At 37.9% G+C, this 23845-nt stretch overlaps 3 protein-coding genes across 5 annotated transcripts in view; 2 read left to right on the top strand and 1 right to left on the bottom strand.

The window, feature by feature from the left end:
* Positions 1-4068: 4068 nt before the first annotated feature.
* Positions 4069-6760, bottom strand: vcpkmt (valosin containing protein lysine (K) methyltransferase). Its single transcript, XM_038291400.1, has 5 exons — positions 6461-6760; positions 6241-6354; positions 6078-6150; positions 4488-4607; positions 4069-4415 (listed from the first exon to the last, which is right to left on the bottom strand). The coding sequence occupies exons 1-5, from the start codon at positions 6715-6717 to the stop codon at positions 4311-4313; spliced, it is 669 nt and encodes a 222-aa protein (XP_038147328.1). The 5' UTR covers positions 6718-6760; the 3' UTR covers positions 4069-4310.
* A 925-nt stretch (positions 6761-7685) lies between these two features.
* Positions 7686-18876, top strand: msh4 (mutS homolog 4). Its single transcript, XM_038291352.1, has 20 exons — positions 7686-8057; positions 8502-8639; positions 8722-8885; positions 9000-9110; positions 9255-9370; positions 11249-11422; positions 11506-11678; positions 11766-11833; positions 11972-12046; positions 12137-12201; positions 13499-13668; positions 13768-13904; positions 14317-14420; positions 14790-14914; positions 16664-16864; positions 16952-17070; positions 17177-17305; positions 17528-17702; positions 17776-17864; positions 18304-18876. Exons 1-20 carry the CDS (start codon positions 7859-7861, stop codon positions 18496-18498), a joined length of 2727 nt encoding a protein of 908 aa, XP_038147280.1. The 5' UTR covers positions 7686-7858; the 3' UTR covers positions 18499-18876.
* Positions 18877-20426: 1550 nt separating this feature from the next.
* Positions 20427-23845, top strand: part of ktn1 (kinectin 1) — a 34625-nt gene continuing 31206 nt past the window's right edge. For all 3 annotated transcript variants that reach the window (XM_038291351.1, XM_038291349.1, XM_038291347.1), the window contains exon 1: positions 20427-20580. The gene's annotated coding sequence lies outside the window, so the exon portion shown is untranslated. The remainder of the gene's footprint in view (positions 20581-23845) is intronic.

Here is a 23845-nt window from a genome sequence, read left to right as displayed (position 1 = left end):
CAGAGTCAGTGTTGTGACGATGCATCTGGGTTAAGCTACAAATTTTACTTGATCTATGGCAAGTTGAATCCTGTTTCTCACTTATGCTTAACAATCAGACATCAGAAATGACTCATTTAAATGTTTTGCATTTACACTGGTTTAAATTCCTAAAACACCATAAACAAATATGATGAAACCAAACATGATCCTGTTGTATTAATTGTCTGGAAATGGTTGAACAATATCCTTACAGTGCAGGATTTTTCCCCCCTCCCAACTGCAGCACAGCTGTCCCAACAACACTAACAGAGAGAAAAAGAGAGGAGGGAAGCAGAAATTTCCCTCTAACAAAAAAAAACCCAGTTACTTTACAATAAAATATCCCCATTTCATGCTGGTAAACCGCCTGAAATTTAGGATAAATGCTTGAAAAGGGGGTTTGAAAGCATGCTGAAAGCAAAAGGAATCACATGCTCTGCTTTAAAAAGTGAGCTCTGTTGTCTGTTTGTGCAGCCTCAAGTTCAGTGAACTCACTTAGCGATGTAAGAGATAGAAATGGAATCTGTCAGTGTGTGCAGAGAGAAATGCTTGGGCACCTCTGCAGGATCAGAAGAGTCAACCATTTATGCAGCCCTTCTATTTTTAAACAGCCCAGTTTGATTTCTATTCTTGAGCCACTCCCTAAGAAGTTTGCGAGAAAATGAGTCTTCCTTTTCTGGAGCAGTGTCTCTTGGCTCCAGGCAGCGTGATGATGATGATGATGGTGACACAAAGGATCCACTGTGTCGCTTGGCTGTGATGCAGCAGAGTGGAGCACGCCATACAGAGTGATAAGGCTTGCTCTGAGTATTTAGGATACACAGGTTCATCATGGGAAAATGCCATTTATTTTACTTAGAGCAGCTTCAATTGTTTTAGACAAAAAAAAAATGGTACTCTAAAAAAGAGAACCTATCAGCTCCATATGTTCATGTGAAATGGCCCCATTATGTCTCTTTGCAAGAAAGACCTATAAAACAACAGTGTTATGTTGGCTATGATCCACTGTTATGTGTGCATGATAACAGAAGCACCTGTGCTTCTCCGTGGATTATCCTCATTTATAGTTCGGTTTTCTCTGTTCCCACCTGGTGCAAGCCTAATTAACTCATTTCAAGATGCTATTTTTGCTGTTTCAGTTATTCTTAGTTATTTAAAAGGTTAAAGGTCCAAGTTATTTGTCCTGTTTTGGAAACATTTAGATGGATAAAAAAGCAGTTTGTGTTTACTCGTATCTCTCTGTTGTCTGTTTGGGACCTTGACCACACTGGGGGACTTAATGCCAGCTCTGATTCAAATTTATTAGCTGATGTAAGGCAAAAAAAAAATTCAGAAAAAAATAATTTAGATTACAATCCAAGTGGGAAAAATTAAAGGTCAGGGGAGGTTTGGAATGAGATATTATAGTTTTATCTACAATAAAAAAAAAGGGGGCTGTCTGATCAGTGCCACGGTGGGTAGCACTGCTGCCTTGCAGGAAGAAGGTTTTGGGTTCGATTCCCGGCCCGGGGTCTTTCTGCATGGAGTTTGCATGTTCTCCCTGAGCATGTGTGGGTTCACTCAGGGTACTCCGGCTTCCTCCCACAGTCCAAAAACATGACTGTTAGGTTAATTGGCTTCTCTACAGTCCCCTTAGGTGTGTGCGTGAATGGTGTGTGTCTCTGTGTTGCCCTGCGATGGACTGGCGACCTGTCCAGGGTGTACCATGCCTCTCACCCATTGACAGCTGCAGATAGGCACCAGCATTTCTAGTTATAGAAAAAAACAATAATAAAATAAATAAATTTCATATCAAAACTAATTTCAATCCATTTATTAAGTAGGTAAAACGTTTCCTCTCTTAGAAAGCCTGACTGACTTTAGAGATACTGCCTCATTTCTTACAGATACCTTTTTTTTAATGGAACCACAAACAACCTTTTAACTATAAGGAGATCTTTTATTTTTAGTTTGGATGTTTTGTGTAATAATCACTCCATTTGTCATATATATATATATATATATATATATATATATATAATTTCTTTTGGTTATATATATATATATATATATATATATATATATATATATATATATATATATATATATATATATATATATATATATATATATATATATATAATTTCTTTTGGGTTGATATTCAGCTGCATGCAAATAAATCATATTATCTTCACTAACCCAACATAAAATGGAAAACTCCTGTAGTGAGCCAATGCAGTTAAATTCCAGGCCACTGAAAAGTGTGACCAGTATCTGCTCTTGGGTACTTTTGCATATCTTTCTGCATAGGTGCTGCATGGCACGTTGGAGGATCTAGTATAGATAGGCTATCTAGGCCAGAAGGCCTACTGGTCATTTTAGTGTGGCCACATACCAAGTCCTCACAGAAATTAAATTAAGCTTAAAGCTTTTTTCTATTTTTCTCAATCAACTAGCATTTTAAACTGAACCTTAAAATTTTGTATTTGGATTAAAAGAACTATAAAAAAAATAGAATTGTTTATTTGTAAAGGGCCTTGAGACAACCTTTGTGAAAGTGTGTGATGTGAGCAAACTGAATTAAAACTGACCTGTCAGCAGAAGGAACAAAGTGCTCTAAAGATTTTCCATAAGACGACTGCAATGAACTCTGATTTGACAAATAACAGCAGATTGCTCCCTAAATCATCAGACTGTGGAAAATTTAATCTGATTTTAGACAACTGAGCTAAATTCCAGGCTCTTTTCTACTTAGCCCTCTTTAACACTAGAAATATGACAGTTATTGTTTATCTCCTAAAACAAGGACTCCAGCTTCAGTCTGCATCTGATTTGGAGGAGTCTTCCTGCTGATTGTATAAAGTATAGCCCACAGCACACCATTGTCTTTAAAATGCTCCATTTGATAATGATGGGCACTGTGAACATTTTATATAAAATCATATTCTATTAGTTTAACTGTGACAATAAAAGGGATGATAAGCACCATGTAAATTTCTAGACCTATTTTTTTAACTATGTAGCTGGGTGTTAAAGTAATTAAATCTCCACAGAAGCTCAAACTGGTATGAAAAATAAAATACCTCCTTTAAATAAACTTCTCCAGGACCAGTTAAACAAATTTAATTTGCATCACTGATTTGCACAGTAACTGCATTTAATCATATTTGCAAATATAAAAATGCTCTCATCTAACCAAAAGGAGAAAATTGCTAAATTAATTCCAACAATAGTCAGTTTCTCAGGTTTTTAAACATCTCAATTAGACTGATAGAAATTGTAACACTTTTAAGACATTTTTGTGACAAATATCCATTTATTGTTCTGAAGCAAGATTCCAAGAGATGTAACTTTAGATTTTCAGCAGCCAGTTTCCCTTTTTGAGCCCAATTTCTAAAATAAACTACCTTTTTGGTGCAATTCTAAGTCTTTGAGATGGACCAGTGTTATTAAATAAAACTAAACAGACTGACATTTGAAACTGGAGGACATTGACGTTAAATCCTTGTAAAAAAAAAAAATGTATTCTATGCACCATAATTGTTGCTTAGACATGGAGGTAACTTATAGTGCAACTTGTGCATCTATTCAGACTTAAATCTCAATCTGTCAACTACATCCATATGATTTTATTTAGCCAGGACACAGAGGGCCACCCATGTTCTTTATGCTACAGTTCCTACTGTGTAAACAAAGCAAGAAAGGCTGTCTGGGGCCCCTGCGTGCCTGTGAGAGCGTGTGCGGCGTACTTCATGGTTTTTTTACTTGAATAGGAGCCATAATCTTCTTAATCTGGAGCTCTGAATGGAATTCCTCTCATATGGGGGCAAAAACTAGCATATTGTTTTCACTTTGCTTTTCTAAACCATTCTAACTTCTAGGCTTATTTCTTATTTACTTGATGTGTCATATGTTTTCTTTATATTTGTTTTCTTTATCATTATTTGTATGCTGATTATTAACATGGTTGGGGTTATATGACACAATATAATTTTGACCAGAAAGATTAAGGTTTCTGGTGTTCAGTACTTATCGCCCCCTGGTGTTCATTAAACGTAATGCCTGTTATAAAAACAAAAAGCCTTTTATTTCCATCATGATAATATTTCAAGGAAGAATCTTGGAGCAAAACTGATTTTCAGAATATTACGTTTTTATTCCATAAAAAAATCCAATTATTTTCTACAAATATAAAAAGATAAAAAAGTCACAGACTGTAGGCTTTAAGGTTGTTGTGAGTCATAGTCCGTTTTTTTCTTTTCTATAACTGGTAGAAATCTAAATAGCACAGCAAACGTCATGCGAGAAGATCAGTGTTTTCTTTGAATATGCAGAATGTGGATGTCAGGGCTGCTAAACTCTGGGTCCTGTTTGTCTGAAGGGATCTTTTCACAAGTGAAATCTTGTTGCAGCAACTGTGGGGGAAAAAAAGTGAGGTGGTAAATAGCAGTAAAAAGGATGTTTTAAGCCAATGTTTCTATTCATACCTCAAAAAACCTCCTCTCCACTTCTGGATTAACGCCCTCGGTGCGTTGCTCATAGCAACAGATAATGGAGGTTTCTGGTCCAGAAAGCTGCTTCAAGGTCTCCACCAGCGGACTAATAGACTGTAGAAATGTACCCATTAAAAAATGAAATGAGAAATATAATGGAAAAATACTTTTTGCTGTCTCATATTAGAATAAAGTATTCACAACCTCTGAGATTCGACTGATCTTATATGAACATGGATTTTTAGGTGTTTAATTAAATGGATTTAGGCCTACATTTGTTCTGGGTAATTTTATAACACATGAATATTCTTTTATCTAAACTAGATATCTAGGTGATGCGAGTCCACTGCAACACAAACTTTCTGTTATCACAACTAAATGACCAGGATGAAAATCTTCCCTTAGTTACAGAGGAGAGGCAAAAAGAACAAAAACAAGTCAAAAAATCACTCAAAGCATGAAGTTGTCCAAATTGAGCATTACGTCGCCCAAACAAACTAGCAGAAATGCAATCACTAAACAGTGGGGAGGATTGATGTTTCTGCTTCCAAGGATAAATGACTCTGTCCTGGAACATTATGATTCAAATGGCCTAACCCAAAGCTCAGAGACAAAAACAAAAACCGACTCCAACATCCCACGAGAACGACAGGTGGGTTATTAATTCGCATTTGATTTCGAACATGCTTAAGAGAATTGACCTCCAGGTGCTGAAAAACATCATCACTTCATGAGGTTCCTGTTTCGTTATATCTTATAAATATATTTAAGTTTAACGATGTGCAAGAAAACATATTGCTGTTATTCAGTCTGCAGTTAATAACAGCTGGTACAATAAATTGTTAAAATATAATTATGTAATTTTCTTAAATTCAGGATATAGTCCTAAATGTTTTGGAAATATTTTGATACTACACAACACTCATTTTCTTTTAGAAAATAAGATCATAACTTAAAATAGCCTTTTTAAATGAATAAAACATCGTTTGATGAGCAGACTGAAGCCTCAGTAGTGGTGGTAGCAGCAATGAATGCACTTCACATCATCTTAACACACGGCTGCTGAATGCACAAATGAATCGGATGATGAACGCTCATATCACCAATGTGGGCCAGTCTATGTATTGATCCATTTCTAATCTAAACCATCGGATTTTACTTCTGGCTGTGCGGTTAGTTACAGCTCAGCTGCAAGGTGAATAGGCTTGTCATAATAAACAATCAATTACATGTTAAAAATTATCAAACAAACGTTCTCTAATCCCAGAAATCTGGACACTCAAAGTAGGTGAGATGTGTAGATTTAAGGTAATAATATGTAAACATAATAAAAGTAAATGTTTTAAGAGTTTTTTTCAGCTTTTATTGACATTGCACTGTATGATTTTATTTTACAAAAAACTCTCTGCATTTAACCCATCCCCTTGGGGAGCAGTGGGCTGCCATTGTGCAGCGCCAGGGGAGCAGTGTGAGTTTAAGAGTCTTTTTGCTCAGGGACCCAGAGTGGCAGTCTGTGGGAATATGAAGGATTCTATGTCTTTTCACATTCTTTAAAGAGTGATTAGTAGAAAATGTGTAGAGTACCTGCTCATAATATATGCAATCTGCCATAAGAATGTAATGTGGATGAGGCAATAACTCAGACACATCTTCACCCCTTGGAAGGAAAAGAAAGAGGGTTAAGGTATAGCAAATATGCAGCTTGCGAACAACATATTTCATTGCAATATCAAACAGAGCTACAAACCATTTTAGTACCTTGGCAGATATGGATCCACTTTTGACGAGTGGCTGGTTTTCTTGAATATTTGCACTCAGGAGGGTCTGCAAATCTTCCAAGTCTGTAACTATGACTTGAGCACTGTTAAGACAAAAAACAAACATATAAATGGAGATCCAAAGAGAATCAGACAGATTAAAGGAGTGGTGTGATAAAAATGAGGTGAGGTTTCAATCTAGATTCTCACCCCAGTGTTGCTGCCATCAAACCAACGGCTCCTGTCCCAGCTCCTAACTCCACCACAGTCCTTCCACACCACATGTTGACACCTGTCGACGGCTCATAAAACTGTTTAGTTTCTAAATATTTAGCGAGAACGATTGCAGCATCCCAGACCACGCAGCCAACGTCTCCCATATAGCACTGCTTCATTCTTAAGACGCAGCCGTCATTCTTTTCAATTTCTCTCACAAAATACTTGCTGTCGTCTGTTTGTGCCGCCATGTTGGCTAAGAACCGTTTCACTGCTAGGAATGAACTTCCGGTATGACTTTGTTTTTCAGAATAAGACTGAGTGGACAACATTTAGGGGATTTGAAGTCGACGTTTAGGTTGAAATTCACGGTATTCTTCCCGAAAATATGGCTAATCCAGGATAACAATCAGATGCAATCGCTAATATTTTTTTTCTTTGTGGCCTATCGTGAAATAATCATAAAAATGAATGTTTTTTTAATTAAAATTCCTCTTTTTCATGTTATTTTTTAAGCTCGGTACATTTAAAATTATTACATTTTATACAATATTAATAAATAATATGAACATGGAACCAGACATGTAGCATATTACCTTTCAAAATAAAGTTCTCATTTCCCAGGAACAGCAGGCTGTCCATAAATAATGAAATTATGGTACTAAAACAACTTATTTCTATTATTAACTCACTAAAGAATACCAATACGCATCTGTTAAAAAATGTTTTATGACTTTTGTGAGACTGTTTATGCTTTTCAAAATTTTTTCGGTAAACCGCTTCTCTGACGTCATCATTAGACATGCTAAGAGCAGTTCGGCAAAATCTGATTAAACCATGTTTATCTGCATTTTAGTTCTTTCTTTCCTTAGATTACGCACTATATGGCATAAGGCGAAAATGAAAACATAAAACTCAAAAAGACTAGATTTATGTTTAAATCCGGAAAAGTTAGCCACAGAAAGTGGCTTAGATCCCATTTCTGGTGCAGGTCGGTAAGAAACGAGTGATAAAACAGAAAAGATTTTAAGGCATCTCTTTTTATCAGGAAATACGTTATTAACCGCTAACAAGTTATATTTTAGTATGTTTACTATATTTTTTTGGGAAAGAAAACGTCATTTAGGTATTTTTAACAAAATAAAATCAAGGACGATCCGAATGTGTAACTGGATGCGCATGCGCAAATGAGCTGACGGCGCATGCGCAGAACGGATCGTGATCGTCAAACGCTAACTTCCGGTGGCTCTTAGAATAGCAAGTTTTGCTAGCTCATTGAAATATGTTCAAAGGATTACACTACAACCCTTTTAAGTCTAAATAATATACGTTGATATAAACCTACGCAGGTTAGAAATTCTTTTTTATTATAATTTCTCTGTGAGAGTCAACATGTTTCAGAGCAGCACAGATGAGGTAACCGACAGTGAGACCTCAGAATGGGGACAAACCTGTGGAAGAAGAGGCTTAAAGGAAACCACCGCCTCATCCTGCTGTCCCGCATCCCTCTCCTCTGCTCCCTGTTACCGCAGTTCAGAGGTTGACACTCCCGCTACAACCAGTGCTCCACCCCAATCCGGAATAACCTCAGGTAATTTAAAAAAGTACAAAAAAGCTAGCTTGCAGTCCATTTAAAAAGTGACCATACCCTTTGATCTTTTCCCCGACCTGTTAGCTTAAAACAGTTCACCTCAGTGGTTTTTATCAACCTTTTTCTGGTGTTTTCAGTATTAATAGTCAACACAATATTATGAACTCACAATAATGATGTCAAAACAATATACAAATACAAATCTGATAAATGTAATCTATAGTCTTTATATAGTATATCTTAATCAGTTTAAGTTCAGTCAGACGGAGTAGAAAAAATCCATAAAATACAGCTTTCAAGCCTTGCCAAATCCTTCTTTTTACGGAAGCTCAAATTAGGCGCCATAAAACATGCTATTGTCTGGTTTTATTCTGACTGTCAGTGGTAGAATAGGAGTGGGACCACCTGATAAATGTTGTCTTTGACTCAGCTTTGTTGTTGAAGGTCAGAGCCAGAGTGATATCAGGCTGGGAAGGACAACCTCATCGGTCCTCGTGTCTTCCTCCTCTGAAAGCTGTTCAGTTCGTTTCCCCGGAGGAACACCCAGGCTCAGGAGGACCCCGGGTTCGGCTGGCCCCACTGGTTGACATACTACGTCATTACAGATTGAAATATGTTCTGAGATGTAACTGTTTTATTCAGCCCAAATGATCATTCTTGACAGGAACAAGCAGCTCGTCTGCCTCCTCCACCTCTGCAGCCTCTGTGATAGTAGCAATAGTGGAAGGGCGAGGTTTGGCCAGAGGAGAGATTGGCATGGCCTGCATTGACTTAAAATGTCCAGAGCTTGTACTTTCTCAGTTTGCAGACACAGGGACATATGCTAAGGTAACCTGTTCATTTCTTTCCAGGGAATGATAAAACCTAAAAGAAGAACATAAAATCCAAAATGTAGTTGCCTCTTTTTTCGCTTTGTTATTTTCCTAATTTTTGCCCCCAAAGGTTATAACCAGGATTCGCATCTTAATGCCTGTGGAAATCTTGATGCCAGACACAGCCAGTGAAAAGGGAAAAGGGACAAAACTCTTTAAGCTAATTACAGAGAATTATCCGGTATGAATACATGAAAAATCTTCTCCTTAAGTATATTTTAAATAAATAAACATACATCGATGTCTGCTAGATGCCTTCTGGTTAAACTTCATGAGAATATTTGTTGTTGAAATAATGTTTCCATGCATTAATCTTTTTTCTCAGGGTGTAGCCATCACTGCGATCCAGAGGAAGTACTATAATGAGAAGAAGGGGCTGGAGTACATACAACAGCTGTGTGCTCCTGAGTTTGCCACCGTTTTAATGGAGGTTCAAGCAAAGTAAGTCTATGGCAGAGAAGAAACACAATGCAGCTCTGAAGTTCATCAACAGCATAAATGTCATATTATTTCAAGCTTTTAATAAAAAAAAAAATGAAGAGTTCATCTTTGGAGTGGTGAGATTAAGTTTCTAATTAAAGCTAAATCTTAAAAAATAGGATTTATATTAGAATTTGTACATTAAAGCTGAAATATAGGGTATACTGCAGAAAGTATTGGGTCACAGCACCAAATCATTGAATTTAGATATTCCCAACAGTCCTGTGGCTGCATGTGAATCCAGTTTTGAGTCAAGAAACCTGACCTTGACCTCGTTGAACCCCTCTGGGATGAATGAGAGCGGATGCTGCAGCTTTGTGTTTCTCATCCATGAACTCCTCCCCTAAACATTGTGGGATATGTTTACCAAATATTTAAAATGGCTGAGATTTAGAATAGGATGTTATCAAAGTTTATGTACATGTAAAAGTGGGAAGATAGATACTTTTGGCAATATAGTGTATGTATTTAGAGGATTGTGTCTTTGAAAGATGAAAACAAAATCAAGCCCTTTTTGTAGCTTTTTACTCTGAATTTATTATTTTTTATTGCTTTTTTTGAGCATGTTTGATCAATTTTCAATAGGATTGAGAAACAGTAGTGGCTGCAGCTCTTTGAAACAGGCGAGGCTCAGTAGTGTTATTTAAATCCAAACGTCACATATCGCATTAACAAATCTTCAAACACATAAAACACATCACTACCACTGGTGAAAATAGTTGTTGTGAAGCGCTCTGAAATATTAAACTCCAAAAACCATGGCGAGAGTTCAACACAACATGACTGTTCTGACTAAATGATCACTTTTCCCTCTGGACTCATGAGGAAAACGTCCTCGCTGTCTGGCCCCTGTCAGTCAAAAATCCTTAAATATGTCTGCCAATCAGCATCGTGCAGCCAGCTTCATGACCAGCCCTAAGAGGTTGAGCCTCACTGGAAGTGAAGTATTTTTGAGTTTTATCCAATCAGTGCTCTACTTTCTCGTTGCTTACCTCAGTAGGCCGAAGCTCAACAGCTGATTAATGAGAAGCATACTCATGAAATCAGGTGCATTTTAGTGCATATTTAATGCTGTTTAATGAATACATTTATGTAGTTTGACAATGATGGGGTGTTTAGCCTCTGGGAAGAGGCTTCGCAGCATTTGATTCAGGTCCAGCAGATTCTTCCCCACCATCAGACAGCTGAATTGTTGTGAAAAAACCTAATCATGTCACTGACTTTACATCAAACTGATAACACCAATCCAAAACTCTACATATTTGCACCATACATTTTTAATGCTCTGAACTTCCATATCAATGCGTTTTTGTTTTTTTGCACTATGCTTTTCCTCCTTTCTGTTTACATTTGATCACTGCTGCACTTTAGGAAATGGAAACGCTATGAAAGCTGTACAAAATGAAATTTCGTGTTGTAATACACTCTGTATATAAAAAATGACAGTAAAAGTTGTATAAAATTAACTCTTGGAATTCAATGAGAAATCGCGCCACTGCTAGCAAACCAAAAGATTTAAATAACTTAAATAAAATCTGACATTTTGGGTTAGAATAGTTGCTTCCGAAAATGAGATACTAAATTTCTCTGCAGCTTGTTAAGGACAGTTAGCAAAGTGTCATTTATCTTTTTGAATGATGATAAAAATATTGAAATATAATAGTTCTAACATTTACATAGATTTTTTTTGGCGGGGAGGAGCAGTTAATGGAGGGAGCAGTTATCAGAAAATCTTAAAACTAATATGAAATTCATGCTGATTATGCTAACCTCTTATGGTCAGTGTTAATCTACTGCAACTCCACACTTGTTCTCTACCTTATATCATTGCTGTTTTAGGTATTATTGCCTAGCAACTGCTGCTGCTTTGCTGAAATACCTGGAGTTTATCCAGAGCTCATTTTATGCATCCAAGTCTCTAAAAGTGATCTTTAAAGGGAGCGAACAGACGGCAATGATTGACTCAGCATCTGCAGCTAACTTGGAGTTGGTGCTCAACAACAGGGACCACAGGTAAGAGACATTGTGGCAGGATTTTATCCAGTGGCTGAGTAAGTGAATGCTCTTTCAACCTGTCTTTGTTTGCCTTTGGACAGAAGTGAATATACTCTTTTAGGAGTACTGAATCATACAAAAACGCCAGGTGGACTGAGGAGGCTGCGCTCCAATATTTTGGAGCCTCTGCTTGATGTGGACACCATAAACACTCGCTTGGACGCCATACAAGAGCTGCTGCAAAATGAGGAGCTCTTTTTCGGCCTGAAGAATGGTTTATGAGATACACTTTTTTTATTCATACATCCAGTTTTAATGTACTCACATAACACCCGACGGTGTGTTCTTTGAAAACTCTCAGCCATAGGTCATTTCCTTGACATTGATCGGCTGCTCTCCGTTCTCATTCAGATCCCAAAGCAGGAAACGGTGTGTTTTTTTTTGTTTTTTTTGTATTTTTCACAGTTTTGAGAGTCAAACAAAATTGTAACAATTACATTGCATAGAAATTAGCTTTTTTAGTCATTTACTTGTTCATTTGTCATTAATGAAATGTTACCCGTCCAGGTTCAAGCTGCTGAATCAAAGATCACGCATGTCATCCAGCTGAAACACACACTGGATCTGGTGCCACAGTTAAGGGTCTGTACCTGCTGGTAATCATTCAGTAAACATATATACAATGATTTAGATTTTTAAAAAAGCTAGCTAAATATTACAAATATTAAACAGACGGAGTTAAAGACATGCAGCACAGCTCTTCTAAAAGCATACAGCACTACGCTTGAGGACAACAGGTACAAAGGTTTTCTTGATTCAAAATCTGAACATTTATAACCACTTTTACTGGCACCCGGTAAAGATATGTACAAAAAAATTAAATAAATGAATCATATGCTGCAGCAGCATAACAGACACCGAACTGAAAGAAACAACCTGTAGTTTGGGTGCATTTATTTAAAGTGTAAAAGACGCCATGTTAGGATTTTTTTTCTGGTCAGTACAGACGCAACCCTTTCTGACTAACACTTAATGGCTCATATAAACATTTTTTCACATACTGTTTCTTTTTCCTCAGTTTTTTTTATATTTCTGTTCTTCCCAGTTTTTTCTCCCCTGTTGCTACAATTTAATATCCTTTTGTTTGTGTTTTGTGTTTTTTTTGCCTACCATCTGCCTATATTTAAGTTTTATTCTGCAGCAGAATAGGACCCAATTGCCATAGCAATAGCCATAATTGAAGAATTTAAGAAAGATTAAAGAAAAACTGATAATGATCTTTTTTTCATAGAAAGAGCCCATAGCATCACATATCCTCCACCATACAGTACATAGCAGTGGACATGAAGTGATTTTCCAAACATTCATCCTTTGTGGAACAATAAGCAGAGCTGCAGCTTTTGTTGCAGAAAAACCTAAATTTCAGTTTCATCTGTCTAAAGTAAATAGAATTTTTATTTATAGTTCCAGTAGTAGAGTCTTCAAATTTGTGATGGTTGAGAAACTGTTTTTGCATCAGTTGTTGTTGAGTTGCTAGATACCTTTGATACAACCAGCTGCCATGTAGATAGTGGTTTCTTTGAACACTTTGTGACCCTCAAGACATTAATTTTCAAAGTACTTTCCAGAAAAAAGACTTTGGAGATGATTTGCTGCCATGACGATCTTTTATGCACAAGATAAATACGGGTCTTCATCCAGACTAATGACCTCTGGCTAAGAGAAATAGACCAATATCACATGATATCTGTTCCCCAAGAAAAATAAAAAGTCTTTGATTTCCCAGTAGATGTTCATAAAAGGTTTGATATTATTAAAAACATTAAAAATGTGTTGTTAAAGTTTAATAAAAAAAACAAAAAGCAAGAAAATGTCTTAAAATTCTATTTTATCTGCACTGAATAAATGTACTCGAATTAAAGACCATATATTCCACTTATGTGGTGTGAGACAGTGATTTTGCATTGAAAGATCTTTGTTTTTCCAGCTTATTTCTCATCTTTACCGCGGTGCCAATAGATTTGGCTAGAGCCATACATTATATTATCTATTCTTTACTTTCTTGAACCAGGGCATGCTTTCTGTATCCCTCAGATTCGAGTTGATCCTTGAACAGATCAAGACGGTGGTAAATGATGACACCACGTATTTAAAAGGCAGCCTGAACATGCGGACCCAGAAGTGTTACGCTGTGCGGCCCAACATCAATGAGTTCCTTGACATTGCTCGCAGAGTTTACACTGAGATTGTAGACGACATTGCAGGTGGTCATGACAGAGGACCCAGTGCAACTCTCTTTTTGCATTGTTTTAATGCTATATCTGTAGCCGGTGGCTCTGTGTCTGTCTCATTCCTGTGTACAGGACTGGTGAACCAGTTAGGGGAGAAATACGGCTTACCATTGCGCACCAGTTTCAGCACGTCTCGAGGGTTCTTTATCCAGATGAAGCTGGATGGAGTGGTCTTACCTGAGGGCATCCTCCCCCAAGAGTTCATCAAGGTAGGATCCTCTAAAGACTTAAAGGTATAAGGGAGGATGTTCTTTTTATGGGTGGATCATCTAAATAAGTGGTCCTCCTAACTGTCAATCATTCTGGTGATATGTTTACGTAAGGCCGTCCTATGTGCTCGTCCACATTTTCACTTAATGATGGTGAGTCTGACATAGTGGAAAGTAAGCTTGTATGAGCAATGCAGACAGCACCTTTTAAACAGAGCGCGCATGAGGAGAAATGGGCTTGTGCATGCTCTTGCACATCCTTAATAGGCGTTCCCTCTTGAGAACAGGTACAGGGTTGCGCATGTACATTTTTTTTTCTAAGTCAAAAATCCTCCACTATACCTTTAAATGTCTTTACACATTATTAGTCACTTAAGCTGACTCCATGCCAACAGAAGACCTTTTATTTCAGGTCAGTAAGTACAGGAACAACTACAGCTTCACTACTGCAAACCTAATAAAGATGAATGGACGCTGCGATGAGGCTCTGAGGGAAATATTTCACATGTCTTATGTGTAAGAAAATTGTTATCTATTCATTTTTGAAAATGTTTTTGCAAATGTTGCAGCACTGACTGATAAGTAAACATTTATTCCTGCTCGTATTTTCTTTCCAAAAGAAATCACATTTAGATAAGTTAATCTCATGTATTTATTTAATTTAATGCATATTTATCCAAGATTATTATGACGTTTCAGAGCTTTGAAATATTTCTATGAACTCATATTGTGTTCAAGCTCTAATAACGCTACACAGTATTTTTCTTAGTCACTCAAACAATAACGAGTCACAATCTTGGAATGTTTTGCAGAAAATAACTTTAATCAGTTAATGTCCACTAGAGGGTGCTATTTATAACTAATGATGCCTGTGTGTTTTAACAGGGTGATATGCCAGCTGCTAACCGGAATCCATGAGCACATCCACTGCCTTTATAAACTCTCTGACACTGTTTCCATGTTGGACATGTTGCTCTCGCTGGCCAGTGCATGCACAATCTCAGATTATGGTGAGTATGAACCAGTTCAATGACACTTCATGCACCTTTCCTCTTTATAACAGTTTGTCACATAGAACCCAAAACCTTATCAGCATTTAGAAAAGACTAAAATTTTGGATGAAATGGAAAATTATCTGTGTGGCAAAAACACTTCAGTTCACCCTGAATAGATTCTCATGGTAAAGCATGGTGGTGGCAGCATCGTGTGGTGAGAATACGTTTCTTTAGTAGAGATAGACGCTGGTCCGAGTTGATGAAAACATATATGGAATCTAAAACAGGACATTTCTACAAAGGCTTTCAGACTTGGAATGCTTTTAATGATTATTTTGCAAATTGATTAATCTGTTAATGATAAATAACCTTTACTTATATAGCTTTCTGTTTAGAGTAAGGACTTCAGTGTGCTTCACACTACCTTCAGTAATTCACACTCTGATGCTGGTTAGTAACATGGTAATCACAGCTGCACTGTGGCAGACTGACAAGCGAACCTTTCCACTAAGGAGAGTGAAGGACGCAAGGGCTGATGCAAACAGTATGGGGATTTTAACCAGCATCCCACCGAGTACAGGACAAGGCCTTACCTCCTGAACCAATTCATACGTGGAAAGAAAATATTGGCTAGTAGAATTTTTTGAGCCAATTTGACCAAAAATGGGCAATTCGAGGAATCTCTGCTGAGTATAGAATATTTACTGACAAAGGACAGTTTTTTTTTAATCAGAAATGCAAAATATGTAAATAAATATAAATATTATACAGTTGTGACATAGGGATTACTGCTCTGGGATGGTTGTTACTTTAGCAAATGGCATGTTTTAAGATCTGTATGTCTGTTTACTCCACTTAACAACTAATCAATTACAAAATAAGTTGCAGGTGATTTCAATATTAGATTTATTACAATTATTATAATTAATTGTTCAAGCCCTTATTAGAGCAAGGTAGAGGTTCACCGTCCTGTGGGACAAAAACAAATTATCCAAGCTCAAATCTGTGCCAACTAACACATCTAATGTGAAAACTGGCAGTGGCAGCATAATGCTGTGGCTTGGTCTATCTACAGTGATTTGTATTTGGAAATAAACTACCAAATTTTAAACCATCTGTTATTGTTTCCTTCCTCTTTACAAATGTGTTAGCCCAAAATGAAATAAAAAAAAATAGTTTCAGGTGAAAAGATGTGAGATAGCTTGTAGTTAAATCCCACTTTTCACACATTCTGGTGAAGTTCTAGATACCGTCCTCTTCATGACGTTTGATCTGTTGTCCCGGGGAGGGCGGCTCCATTAGACAGCTGTGAACTGATCTACTAGGCTTAAATCTCTGCTGGCCTCAGTTCTTTTTGTGTGCAGCGCCACCCCCAGCACCCACGTGGGTGGCGATTGCTGGCCCTCAGCTGTCTGAAACTGTCTCTCCATTGATGCGTGCTGACTGCCTGCCCCCCCACTTCTGTCCCAGCCTGCTTGCACTCAGATTACCCTTCTTACATAAGCTCTCACTGATGTGCTGTATTTGCAGAGACAACTGCAGCCGCCAACCCTCTGCAACCAGTGCTTTTTTATCTATCCGTTTTCTCCCAGTGTATATTCCTGCAGCTAATCCATAAATTTTGATACATCCTAGATTAAAAGCAGTGCTGATCATTGCAGATGCTTTTACAGTATTTTATTTGCATAAACATATGTCATATGCAGGAAAAATCCAACAGCAGCTTGTAATGACGTGTATGTGTTTTTCTTCTGTGGCTGGCAGTGCGTCCAGAGTTTACAGACACCCTGGCCATAAAGCAAGGTCGTCACCCCATTCTGGAGCGACTGGCCCGACAGCAGCCGGTCTCGAACAATAGCTACATCTCCGAGGGCAGCAATTTTGTCATCATAACAGGGCCCAACATGAGCGGCAAATCCACATACCTCAAACAGGTGGCGCTGTGTCAGATCATGGCCCAAATAGGTCAGCTGCTAATATCCCAGCCTTATAAACCATGCAGCGTGCCTAACTTCACCAAGCATCATGAATCCTGTGTTTTGATTCTTCGAGGCTCTTTCGTCCCAGCGGAGTATGCCTCGTTCCGGATCGCTGATCAGATTTTCACCAGAATTGGTGTTGATGATGACTTTGAAACCAACTGCTCCACCTTCATGTTGGAAATGAAGGAGGTAGGTTGTTGTTTTTGCACAAAGATGGCACACAATTGTTCACGTAATACCGGTAATTAAAAGGAGTGCTTAATCCCTATAACATTGTTTGTTTCATTCCTTTGAGATCTCGTATATTATACACAATGCGAGTGACAGGTCACTGATCATCATAGATGAACTGGGGCGTGGCACTAGTGCTGAGGAAGGCATTGGAATCTGTCATGCAGTTTGTGAGTTCCTCCTTGGCCTAAAGGTAAAGCACATGTCAGCAAAGTTGAGCTCAGCCGCTCCTATTTGAGAATTAAAAACCAGACAACTCAGATTCCTTTGGTGTTCATTAGACTTCTAAGTCCTTTCTAATTGTTTAAAGTATGCCTCCCTGGTCAACATGACGCAGCAGAACAAAAGGAAAGCCGCTCGCTTAATAAATGCTTTAAACTTGAAGGTGTGTCCTGTTATTTTCTTTTCTTTGCAGGCCTTCACTCTGTTTGCTACACACTTTTTAGAGCTCTGTCAGCTGGAGTCTCTCTATCCTAACGTGGAAAACCAGCACATGGAGGTTCAGCACACACGCAGCAGAGACTCTGGCACAGAGCAAGTGGTGTATACATATCTGCTGAGTCGAGGGTGCTATGAGGAAAAGCACTATGGTAACCAGTCAGTGTATTTTAGGAGTTTTGTTGAAGCTTGCTATGACAGTGATCCCGGTGCCCTTATTTTTAGGTCTGAGAGCCGCTGAGATGACCTCACTTCCTCCTAGTATAATCCAAGAGGCGAAGTCAATGGCCTCTAAAATCAGCCAGCAGCTTCTGGTAATATTCACAAAGATCAGATTTAGATATTGCTTTTTCTTACCCTGCTTTGAAAAGGTTTTTTAAAAGTGTTCAAAATCTTTTTACTTGACAATGACTGATAATAATGTCTTTCATTGCTATTGTATATAACCAATGAAAAAAATTTTTTTTTACATTTTTTGTACCGGATAGAAAATGGTATCGTTTTAACAATAAAAATCAGAACTTTGTTCTGATGTGACTCTAGACATCAATTTTCCATGATTGCCAGCTTTCTAGCTCTATTCCCATCAGCAGTGATCGGGCTGCAGGAAAGCATCCCTACATCAGTATGCTGCAAAAGCTTTCTGTTTTATACTCTAAAGACGACGCATTCTTGCTTTTAAAAGTGCAACACAACATGAAACTATAGAGTCTAACATTAAACCTTTAGTTGGCTTCTATTTGTCATTTCCAGGCCAAATATCCCACTGATCCAGAAACACAGAGACAGAGAGCAGTGTACCGCCTGGCCACTCGCCTATTGCAGACTGCCAGAAATTCAAGACTTGACCCAGAGAGCCTGCGCATGTATCTGAAAGGACTGAAGAGGCAGTATGAGGCGGAGTTGCAGGCTGCAAGCCCAGCAAGACCCACAGACTCCGGGGATTAGCCAGTATGTGACTGGAAGGAATGAAGGACTCTGTCCTTCAAAAAGGGAGACGAATACAAGAAATACATTTCTCCATTGATTGTTAATTGGTAATTATACATTTTCCTTAGGTTATATGTGTCTCTTGGTTGTTTATGTAACTCTGTTGTGCTTTGATTGAGCTGTAAACTGTCCAGGGTCTATTCTTCCACTCAAATACATGCAGTTGTAAAGAACAGATAGATATATTCATTATTTATTTGATAGGTTATCCTGTTTAGAAAGGAAAACACACCTTTATTACTATAATAGTTTGTCTTATTGTGTATTTCTGTTAAATTGTTGTAAAAGAGATATTTAATGAACAGATTCTTTCTCATGATGAAAATAAACGGTCACACAAGGTTTATCCATAAAATATGCGTTGATTACACAGGTCGTAAGGTGAGAACTATGAACTCTTCTCAAAGACAAAGTGCTTTGGTCAAGTTTCCTGACCTAAAAAACGTGCTATGCAAGTACAAGCCATTTACCATTTACAATTTTAAACATTGCCTGACAAAATGACAAAAGAAATACATACATTTTTAATTAATATATATTATTTAAATTTCAGCAGAATATGAAACAAGAAAACAAAAAACAACAATGGAAAATCTATCTGCACAAAAGAATCATATCTTGGCACTCAGCAGTTAAAGTAAATGACAGAGTTAAGTTTAACTTTACCCGCTTTTTATATTCAAACTATGTTGGTAAGTGAACTAGCAATTGTTCAAAAAGCATTTGGCTCATTTACAATATTTTACTAAATATAGCTTTGAAAGATTATTTAAATAAAATCATACAAAAATGCCGGTTAGTTTCTGTGTAATAGATCTCAAAATGTATTTTAATTAAAATACATGGAAGATGCTCCCCTGCCAAATGCTGAATCATCCCCAGCCGGCTCCTCCCGGCCCCCTCCAGCTTCCACATCTTCTCCAGCATCCTCTGTCGCTGCTAAACCTGCCGATGGCACCACTGCTGCTTCAACCACGTCGGCCTCTTCAACCCAGACGGCTACCACCCTCACAGCAATGTCATCATCTTCCTCCCCTGAGCCAGAAGAAGCGAGTGCTTCAGGAGCTGGAGGCAGTAGTAGCAGCTCAACAACAACTGCTGCTTAATAATCAAGGCTGAACTTTAAAAAATGAAATGTGTATACAATATGACAAAATAAATCGTAACTGTAAGAAAGTAATTCATTTCAGCCCAAAGGGTGAAATCAAATAAAATACAGTAAATCTGAAAAGCACAGTAATATATTTCCCTCATTTATTCTCATTTTTTATTTGATGTTTCTGGGTTTATAGCTTACAAAAATTATTTGAGAGACATTAACGTAACAATACTGAACCCTCCAAAATAATTAAATAAAACAAAAGTTTTTCTTCTAAAAGTTCTTTTATCCCCTAAAAATACTTTTATCCACCAAAGGCTTGTTCATTTTTTTTCTTTTATTAAAAAAATATTTCTAAGACTGTCTAGTTTAGGAGATGCTTGTGTGATCTGATTCCATGTGTAAGTGAGTTTGGTGATTCTTTAATTATTGACTCCATCACCCTTCAACTCCTCAATCTACTCCACACTTCTGAATAGACTTTAAATCACAACCCTATGAGGGTGATTATCCTTCCACTAAACTTTCTAGCAAACATTCTTGTATGTAGCACTGTAGAAACTAGTAGCTTCTTATATTGCTTACTCTCTTTATTAAGCATGTGTAGATCTTAACATGATCATTCTTTTAAATATATTTTTATATTATATCTGCGTTTAATTTGTGAATGCTATTAACTAACAGGTTAAGTCGATGGAAAGCATCTGTATTAGGAGGTGCTCTCGGTGTACGTCGGTACATAAATCGAGTGCTCCCCTGTCAGGCTGCTTATGACCCGCCCCCGCAGACCAGAAACAGCAGAGCACAGTGTGACGGAGTGGAGAGCGCAGGAGAAAGCCAGGCTGGAGCTGCTGCCCTGGGAAGTCGGGAGTCTGTCAGAGTCAACGCAGAACTACGCCATTTCACCACCAGCTTAGGGGAACTGCCAACCGAAGCCACAGGTATTCAGAAGGCTGCTGTTTCATTGGATGTTGGGGGGATATTTTTGTGTGAGGGAAGCTACTTGTCCCGGTCAGAGCTGCTCTTTAGCTTATCACGCAGGCCTGGGAACGGGCCGCAGCGGAAGAGCGGGGGCATTGAGCACCGGCCGGGTCAGAGATTTCTAGAGAAGGAGGCTGGGATACTACGAGCAAACGAGGCCCGTCAGGGCGCAGGTCGACTCCTTTGGGGAGGAACAAGCACCCCTCTCTTATGTCTTAATGCCTGGCTCGGTCAGCTCGTTTAAAATGTGAGGTATTTCCGGTGTATTTAACGTGACTGACCGGCTAGCATTGATTGCAGTCAGCCATTGGTTAGCTCTGTAAGCTAGCTCAACCACACTGCAGAGCTGGGATCTCTCTGAACTTAAAGTGAATATAGAAAGTGAGGTCACTCATTATAACATCACGTCCAGATCAAAGGAGAGGCTCTATTAAGACATTTTGGAGAGGTGAGGTTGAGAGCATGCTGCTTCTGATGACTAATTTCTGTCAGGCTTCAGGAAGCCCCTTTTATAATTGGTTCATTTCAGGATGGGGGGGCGGCTTTTGACGTGGCCTGCAGCCAGCTGCCATTTACTCGCCCTGCGGGTTATGTTCAGCATGACCAAGCAGGCTCCACCTGTGAGTGCTGAGGTGGCGTAAAGGATACCACCCTGTGTCAAATACAAGTTGAGCTACTGTAAACTATTCCTGGCATTTACACTGAGTGGCACCTGTGCTGCCAAACCCAGAATATCTGTAAATGTTCACACTGGGTGTCCCATTGACATTTAGACCAGTTGAACCACTTTTGATGCTTGTAGGACTTTGGACTCTTCTAATAAATCTCTTACAGGATCTATTTGGTGACAGGTTTAGAATCACTTCCAGCACTAAAACTGGATGTCCCCTCCATCCTGACTGAGGATGTTTGTCTTATTGTCTCTCTCTATCTCAGGCCTATCTACTGATTGCGTATATCTCAAGGACTGCATTGATTTACAGCCTGATTTGGATGAGCAAAAAAATGAAAGCACTTGTACTGATTTGCAAAGGTTCTCTGAAACACTCAGATACTGATTTATGGAGAGAAATTTTCATGTGTACACTTTGTTTCTTTCATCCAATGGGAAAACATTAAAGTATAAAAAGTGTTTGCATTAAACTTAAGGACATTATTGTATAATATGTGATTGCCTGTATTTAAAACAAAGAAGCACAAAAAAACTGTTATCCCTTTAGAGGGCACTGAGTAAAATACTTTGTAAATCAAAATTTCAAGCCAATAGCGTTATTGGAATCTGGGACAAGACCTTATTACCTTTGTAACATTAAAAAAATATGGATATTTTGATGGCAGAAATTAATTTCAATGTAATAACAAGAAACACCAACTTGCCCAAATATGTTTAAAAACAAAATAGCATAAGTGCTTTTTTACCCCATTTTTCTTGACTTGTTTCTTTCAACTTAATTTACAGTGGGTAATATATCATTCAAGCACTGATCTTATTGGTCAAATGCAATTGATCAAAAATGGTAACTTGGCCTATAAAGGGTTATTACAGTCATATTGGTTTGTTTGTAGTGTTTAATATTATAATCATTATTCTTGCAAAGATAAATGCCTTTTTAATTTATCGGAGTAATTTAGAGACCTCGTTGCATCTGTTCTGATGGTGATCATCTGCAAAAGCAGATTCCTTTCAATTCCTTTGGAATTACTTTCAATTCATATTCTTAGGTTAATCAAAAATTTTATTTTTTTTTTCACTCAACCTTTTTTTTTATTTTAATCAGCTTGCTGTCAACTTAGAAACATTATCTTAAGATTGTTGTTCAGTCTTGTTTTGGGCTTGAGGCATGATAGTTATCAGGGCTTGCCTCACTGTCCTTGCCTGCCAAATCAGCAGGCCTGGCCAGCCAAGTGGGTAGATTCCAGGGAGCCAACAGCCCAAGAGGGCTTTGTCCTCGAGGCTCATTTTGATGCTGGAACAAGGCTCGAGCTCCATAAGGGAACACTTGAAACCTCCATTCTAATTCCCAGGAATGAGAAGAAGTGAGATGAGAAAAACGAAAGAGAACAGGCCTGAAACCTTAACAGCACTTCCTCCACCCATTCTCTGTGTGCCAAGAATAAATGTTGCTTCAAGACTTACTGAGAGCTTTGAGGAATTTACATTACAGGAAGTACAGTTTTAAAGATTTTAAAGTGTTAAGTGTTGTTATAACAAATATTAAGACAGATTCCTTCTTTTGTTGGAGTTTGATTATCTAGTTTTATTTACAGCTTGCTATTGCAAGCTGTAAATAAAACTAGATCGTGGTTGCCTTAAAAGGACTTTTTTTTTTAAAGGCCTTTAATATTGAAATCAATAAAAAGTCATGGGTGTCTTGAACAACTTTTTCATTTCCGATATTGATATTTCAGCTTTGAGAATTGGCCGATACCGATATTGACCCGATACAATGTTAGCATGAAATATACCAGCTTCTATCACTTAGTTTGTTCTGTAAAATGCTTCAAAATATAAGTCTTTATCAAGAATATTACTAAAACAGAGAACAAAATTGAACAACTAAAGATGAGAAAACAACTAACTCATGTAAAATCAACCAATGAGTTGCAGAAACTTTGAACAGAATTAGTGTTTCGAACAACATGAAAACGTCGGAGATTTTAGATGCCGGCCAATAAAATCCAATTTTATTTTATGGCGAACAGCGGGCTGATATCCGATATTAATAATAGATGGGGAAAAAAAATGTAATGTAATCCTAACCTTATTTAAACATAACCTTTAAAAGGAGGTGAGCTGTACAACCTTGCGTAGCTTGGCCATGATAGACCGAGAGACCTTTTCTCTGCCTACATCCCCCAGAATGCAATGCACTCCTGAATCAAAGTTTGGTGAAATTATAGGTCAGCCAGAGATCAGAACCGTATAAATATTTTATGAACAGCTATAATAAATCACTGATTGTCATACTTAAAAATCAGACTTCTTCTCTTTTTTTCTGCTTTAATCAAATGCATCTTAATGCAATGAATCCAGAATTTCAGGGCACCTTTTTTTTATAGATGGCATTCTGATAACAGCTGTATGTGCTTGGATGATAATCTTTTCTAGTTGTTTCAAATCAGAATCAAAAGGTCGGACCTTAAGGAAAATTGGTATCGAACAAATAAAAGCCCGAGTTGAGGATTGAAACACAATTGCTGCTGCACTGTGAGACTAAGCCTGTC

The sequence above is a fragment of the Cyprinodon tularosa genome, unplaced genomic scaffold (assembly GCF_016077235.1).
Source record: "Cyprinodon tularosa strain WSP-4 unplaced genomic scaffold, ASM1607723v1 ctg3, whole genome shotgun sequence".
NCBI lineage: Eukaryota > Metazoa > Chordata > Actinopteri > Cyprinodontiformes > Cyprinodontidae > Cyprinodon > Cyprinodon tularosa.
This window is presented reverse-complemented; position numbering and strand designations above follow the sequence as displayed.